This window comes from Protopterus annectens, chromosome 3.part1, assembly GCF_019279795.1.
Source record: "Protopterus annectens isolate FY-2018-M chromosome 3.part1, PAN1.0, whole genome shotgun sequence".
NCBI classification, from domain to species: Eukaryota; Metazoa; Chordata; order Ceratodontiformes; family Protopteridae; genus Protopterus; species Protopterus annectens.
The window spans coordinates 1,436,116,377-1,436,123,413 of NC_056732.1; the positions used below are offsets into that span (position 1 = coordinate 1,436,116,377).

General features: G+C 35.3%; 1 protein-coding gene across 2 annotated transcripts in view; it reads left to right on the plus strand.

The window, feature by feature from the left end:
- The window catches only part of MINDY3 (MINDY lysine 48 deubiquitinase 3), a 2,129,565-nt gene that overhangs the window by 1,947,289 nt on the left and 175,239 nt on the right, over positions 1-7,037 (plus strand). For both annotated transcript variants that reach the window (XM_044067502.1, XM_044067503.1), the window contains one exon: positions 3,822-3,893. In XM_044067502.1, coding sequence (XP_043923437.1) covers positions 3,822-3,893 — 72 coding nt within the window. The remainder of the gene's footprint in view (positions 1-3,821; positions 3,894-7,037) is intronic.

Consider the following 7,037-nt stretch of genomic DNA (forward strand, 5'->3'; position numbering starts at 1 on the left):
TGTAGTAATGAACATTTCTGGGTTAAACTTGAAAGGTTACATGATGGTTTATGAATATGCTGTTTAACTGCTTGTATGAGATGTCTAGTCATATAGACTGAGAGGGTCTGACATTGTACCTGTGATGGAGGATTTGCTAGGGTCTGCTACTAGAATCCAATCTTAATAGTGAATTTGATGTCTTGCTATAAATGTGTATGGCTATGTAATTGTGTGAAACCGTATAATTTCATACTAGATGCAGTGGAGTTAGAATTTATGTCCGACCAACTGACATTCACATTAACCAATAATATTTTTCTTGTGGAAATGTTATGGATATCCATTGTAGGATACTTTCCAGTATAGCTGTATTGTCGCCAGGAGGGATATAAAGGACAGTAATACATATTTGTTTATAATTGCTTATTTTGATAAAAGCAATAAGAAGCTCTATTGAACTGAATTTTGGTATTAGTTTGCTGTAAGGGGAAATGTGGTAGGTAGTGTAAAATATTAAAGCAGTACCACCACAGTTCCTCTTTATATGGTCATTATAGATGATATTGTAGCCAGGATATATAACTTCAGAATCATTTATGCTGGGTTTAAGCCATATTTCAGTTACAGCAAGAACATCAGTGTTATGTTGGGTGATCTAGGTATGTAGTTCAGCAGTTTTATTTCTTATACTTGTAAAATTTATTGCAACAAAAATTAGAACACCAGGGCTGGGGACTGGCTGTTGGGTTACAGAAGTGTGTGGGAGAGAATTGTCTTTGTATTCATTGTGATAGGTGGGGCCATGATTTCAGTGAATATTTTCTCCTAGAAGGATTTTAGTGTATTGGGGAAATATGCATGCTTGCTATTTGGAGAGGATTCTTGCACTTATTTTGGTTTGAGTTGAAGTCCAATCAATCAGACTATATGTGGAATAAAGGTGAGGTGCAATATTTAATACATTTGGTGCAATGTGTGGAGAGTGTAAAGACAAAGTATGGATAGGTTGAGAGAGTTGGAGAGATGTGATGTATTATTGAGTCATGGTAGGATGAAAGATGGCACAGTAGGAGGAGAAGAATAGAGGATAAAATAAAGAGTATCATAATTAAGTACAGGAATCTGTATTTTGTAGATGTCAGGTAGCGGGGAAGTAGCAATGACGAAGGAAACGAGAAGTTGCAGGACAGTAGGAGATTCAGTGGTGGTGGATTCTGAAAGCTGAAAGAGGACAGGTAAGGAGAGAAGTATTTTCTATAAAAGAAGAGAGGTAGACTGTCCTGGTATCTTCTCTAGAATATAAGGAATAGAGGGGTATTAAAGGGTAGAGTACAATAATGTAGTAAAAATAAGAAGAAATTAAGGTTTATTTGGGAAAAGAAAAAGATGCAATGTGGAATAGATGGGTACTGTTATGGAGGGTTGTGATTATAAATGGATATAGTGCTTAGCATTATGGGAGGGAGAAAGATAGCTGGGAATGGGGCTAAAATTTAAATAGAGATAGGGAAGTAGTAAAAAAGAAACAAAAATGTACGTATAGAAGTAGTAAGGTCATTTGGTGAGAGTATGGAATAAGAGTCACAAGTGAAATGTGAATGTAGGAAGTATAATACTAGAGTAAGGGGTATGAGTGATAATTGGGGGTAGGGGAGGGGAGCAAAGCCAAGTGTACAGGGCTTCCCACCCTCAGGTCAGTTTACAACTGAGAGCAGTCAGTTTGCAGCCAGAACAAAGCAATTAACAGAGAGATGCAAGTCAAACAGGTTGTCTTGTCATTTCCTGAGACTAAATAACTGGTATATGCAGAAAAATCTGCTGGTGTATGTATGTATAGTATAACAGTTACATCAGGAAAGGTAGAAAACTCAAACAAGAGAATCACAAATGTTAGAATAAAAGAGAGACTCAAAAAAACACTGAAAAACTCTTAAAAGTAAATTGCAAAACATTGATCACTTCTCTTCTGCTAAAAATGCCCTTTAGCAGTAAACCAAAGTTGTAAAACTGAGATAAAGTGACATCTTGGTAGTGATACTGTTAGGGAAAATGTTAGGGGTAGCACACACATGTAAGGTGAGCATGGGGAATGTAAATGCTTGTGACACATATTTAGAGGCCGTGGCACATTATTGAGTGGCAAGGAGAGTTAGGAGATAGCATGCAAATGAATAGTTTACCATCTGTCTTCCTTTATTCCTTGTTTCAGGGTAATTAGTTTATTAGTACATAAGTTGTTCTAATGAAATATTTATCCTTAAAATGTTCTGAGGGTTAGATTTTTTTTTTAATTTAGAAATTTTATTTATTTATTTATTTATTTAACATTTGTTGACTGGGAAAGTCCGACTAGGTTCCACAGAGCCTGTTTTCAGCGGAGGCCCAGGGAGGAATGCTCCAGATGCATGTCTTTAGAATATGGGAGGAAACCCACGCGAATGCAGGGAGAACATGCAAACTCTGCACAGAAGGCACTCCAGCCGAGAATCGAACTGGAGAACATGTTGCTGTGAGGCGACAAAGTTAATCGCTGCACCACTGCGCGTGCCGCCCATATTGAATTGTATTGTATTTATGATCTTAGAATTAAAAAAGAAACACAGGAAAACTGTGTTGTCTCAAGATCTGTTGGTATAGAAGGATAAAGCCCCAAGTACAACACTGGTAATCAGAGTTCTTTAGTAGCATGAGCACCTGATGGACTGTTGGAACAGACATGAGGGAGTGGAGGAATTACAGTGATTTGCCTGTTTATCTCTCTTCTGAGGGATGATGTGGAGGCATGTACTTGAGCACAATCCTTCTTAGAATTTCTGGTGCTTGTGTTCAAGGGGGACAGGGCTGTTTAATCATATCACAAGCAAAGACATCAGAGGCCTGAATGAGCATCAGAAATACGCTGTGCATGTCACCCAGTTGAACACCAGTGATTATGTGCAAGAGAAGGATTATAGTTTAAGGAAAAAGTGTTCCTCCTGAGGGGTGATTGCAGTGCTCCCAGTATGCTTAAACTTCACTTCTGTGGAAAGAATGGGCCATAAGACTCCCAGCAAGAATAAACTGCCCAATAAGGTGGACAGAAAGTTTGGATCAATGGGCAAAAGAAAATAAACTAAAATATCTTAGTACCCAGTGTTCTTACATTGTCATTGGGAGCCATGGCAAGTCTCTATCCACAGTAACTGGGATGAAACAAGATAAAAACAATGTACTGAAGCAGCTAGATGTTTTGTGCAACTCATACCGCTCAACCTCTTAGTGCAAGAAATCTGGACAAAGTCTAAATATAATGGTGGGACAAATGCTGTAAAAATAGACACAGGTTTTAAACATTGCTCTTATAAACTTAGATGGTTGGTAGAATAGCATGACCTGTGTTAGCATGCATTTTATGAAGGATATGAAGTCTGAAACTCAAATGTATGACATTACTTAGTGCCTTCAGTCTTCATTGATTTGCAAGAAAAACTGCTATTTTATAAGGAATGGACCAAAAATATGAGCCAAAAGTCGACATTCTGCGAAAATCTGGACAGTTGAGAGGTACGGTGCGAGTCTCCATGTTTTACCATGGCTATACAAACTTTGCCTCCAGAGGTTTTAAATATTTTTTCCACTGACAACGTTCTAAAAACTCACTTTCCTGAATCTTTATGTACAACTTGATTGATGAAAACAGTCTATCAACTCAAAAATTTAAAGTGAATGTACATTTATGTGAGTGTTCCATTCCTTTTTTTCTGTTTGACTTTGTACGTCTGAGTATTTGTCCAGAATCTCTGGTTTACTTAGTAGCTATAAATTAATTTTCAGTAATCTCATGTTTCATTTCTTTGTAGGAGTCTTGTATTCCAGAGTCATTTCCTGTGTTCCACTATAATGGGTTAAAACAGTCAAACTTTAGTGAAAAGGTATGGATACTTTTTATTCAGAATAAAAATCTTTAGCTTCAAATGTAACTCAAGTTAAATGTTCAAATGGTGCACACAGGGTAACCCGCACAAAGAAGCATCTTGTTTTCAGATATTGGTAAAGAGAGTAACTCAAACATGTTGTCTACCTCAGCAGTGTATATAATTTCAAACTGATTCACTGATCAAGATGTCTTCATTCTGTGATGTTGCTGACAGCTGTTTATTTCTGTTTTGGTGGTCTTAATTATGTCACTGTAGTGAAGGTGAATCAGTTTTACCTGCATCTTCACATATTGAATGGTAATAAACTCGATGTCCTATATCTACTGTAGCAATGTCCTGTACCTAGTGTAGCTGCTGACATTTGTAATTGTTTACTGAGAAGTGGGAGAGAGAGAGATACTGAGTGAAAGATTGTTCCCAAATGCAACTTTGTGAATCACAATAGGAATACAACAAATTGTACTTGTACAATGCAGTGTATATTAACTGTGATGTTCAAGATCATGAGAACCATTCTTATGCCTCCATATGGCATTGATTGCTTGATTTGTTTTGGTAAATGACTGGCCGACTAAGACAGTCTTGCATGATGTCTTTTTTAAGGGTCACTGCTGCAGGGTTTCAGAACAGGTGTGTAGTGTCTTTTGCAGGCAGACTTCATTCACCAGTCTGACTTTTGTCAGCAGCTGGAAGTACCCCTGCTTTTGAGAAAGTGTAAACTCATTCCATTGGCAGGGAATCTTGGATTATAAAAGGCAGAAATCCTTGCAGCTGAACAATATCTTCTTTTTCTACTACTTACAGCATATGGAGGCATTTTTTTTCTTATCTTCATTAGTCATACCATACTTATTCTATTTTCTTACAGCCGATAAATTACATTTGTGCAATTACTGCTGTATATGTATATATATATATATATATATATATATATATATATATATATATATATATATGTATACACACTGAAAAAACTCTTTAAAATTCAACGAAGAACTGAAACTATATCCAAAAAACTTCGTAAAAATCAGAATTATCCAATAGCAATGTCGAAAAAACACACTGAGAGCCAGTAATTAGCGCTTTCATCCAATTTAATATGTTGGACTTCTTCAGAATAACATACAGTTACAATACAATCCTGTATAAATAACCAAAGTAATGGTGAAATGACAAGTCATACTGTAGACCAATTAGGAAATATAACTCATGAATTATGTAATAAGAATCCTGTTGAAGCAAGACATTCCACTAACTGAATTATGTATAATGTATTTAGAACCCTGTTCAAAAGTAAACAAAGCCTACCACTAGTAAATGTGTAGTTAGTTGTGCCATTTCAAAAAACATTTAATGTTTAAACTTTCATTTAGTCCAGGTGGGGCATTAGCATTTAACCTTAGTTGCCATCTTAATTCTTTAACCTCCAATAAAGTATTTCTATCCCCAAAAAACATATGAACATAATCAAGCACAATGAATTTAAATCCTGTAGACAAAGGACATATATGACTGTGTTTAGCTAGGGCATTACTAAAATCACATTTTCTTATAGCCGCACAATGCTCCTTGATTCTTGTAGACAGCTTGCGTATTGTTTTACCAATATAAAATGCTGAACACAATGTGCAGACCCTCCTACTGATGAACATACTATTTTAGTTACTTTAGATATTGAATCATTGTATTCTAACATTCCTCATGATATAGGCATAGAATACTTAAGAAATTATTTATCAAAATTTACCACCTTCTCACAGGAAAACATTAACATGATTTGCTCCCTAACTTCTCTAGTATTAACTAACAATTTTTTTCACTTTGATGGTAAGATTTTTCATCAAACTAAAGGTGTAGCTATGGGGGCTAAACTAGCTCCTGCCTTTGCAAATTTAGTTTTAGCCTGGTGGGAATGTAACTTTCTAGTATATTTACCTGGTTTTAATAATATTCTTCTGTACCAACGTTACATTGATGACCTCTTTTTTGTATGGAAGGGATGTGAGTCTGATTTGTTTACATTTATTAATTCCTTATCTGATAGTATTCCATTTCTAAAGTTTAAGATTTTAGCTTTTGGGAAGCAGGTTAACTTTTTAGATGTACTTATTTCCATTGATACAAATTCTTTAACTTGGAACTCTACTATATTTAGGAAAAAGACATTCAGAAATAATTATTTACATTTCTGCAGTATGCATCCTCTATTTATGAAAGTTAATATGACCAGAGGTCAGTACATCAGATTGTCTAGGATTATTTCTGATGATAATGTTTTTCTACATGAATGTGATGTTTCTAGTTCCTTTCTTATAGAGAGAGACTACCCTACTGATTTACTGAATTCTATTGTTAAAGATGTAGTCTTTTTAAGGCACACTAATTATCCTCCTATTCTTTTAAAAGGCTTCTCTGAAGAAAAATACAACCAATAGTATGAATGAAATACAGACTACTCCCCTTGTGACCAATGAGTGTAGTAACACTATAAATGATATAACCAATACTATGTTTGAATCACGGACTACTCCCTTGTCCTGCACCTATCAGTACGTTTCTCAAATACATAATTCAGGACACTCTCTTTCTACACATAACTCTATAGATAGATTCACTAGTTTCCCAGTTCCTATTTGCAGGGACTCTATAGCTATTTAAGAAAGTGTTTTATAAAAACTGGGATATTCTTACCTCCAGCCAGGAGGTTGACAACAAATTAGGGCTAGGTCCTGTTTTTACACATAAAAAATTTAAATCTTTACGTTCTCTATTTGAAAATAGAGACACTCAATTTATTGTTACACCCCCTGTCATTCACAGTAATAGAGGGATGTTTACTTGTGGAAAATGCGTTGCCTGTAAGAATATTCTTACAGGTGCCTCATATACTTTTAAACATAATAATTTTAAAATACATTATACTACATATTTTGACTGCAATTCAGACAATGTTGTTTATGCAGCTATCTGCACATTGTGTTCAGCATTTTATATTGGTAAAACAATAAGCTGTCTACAAGAATCAAGGAGCATTGTGCTATAAGAAAATGTGATTTTAGTAATGCCCTAGCTAAACACAGTCATATATGTCCTTTGTCTACAGGATTTAAATTCATTGTGCTTGATTATGTTCATATA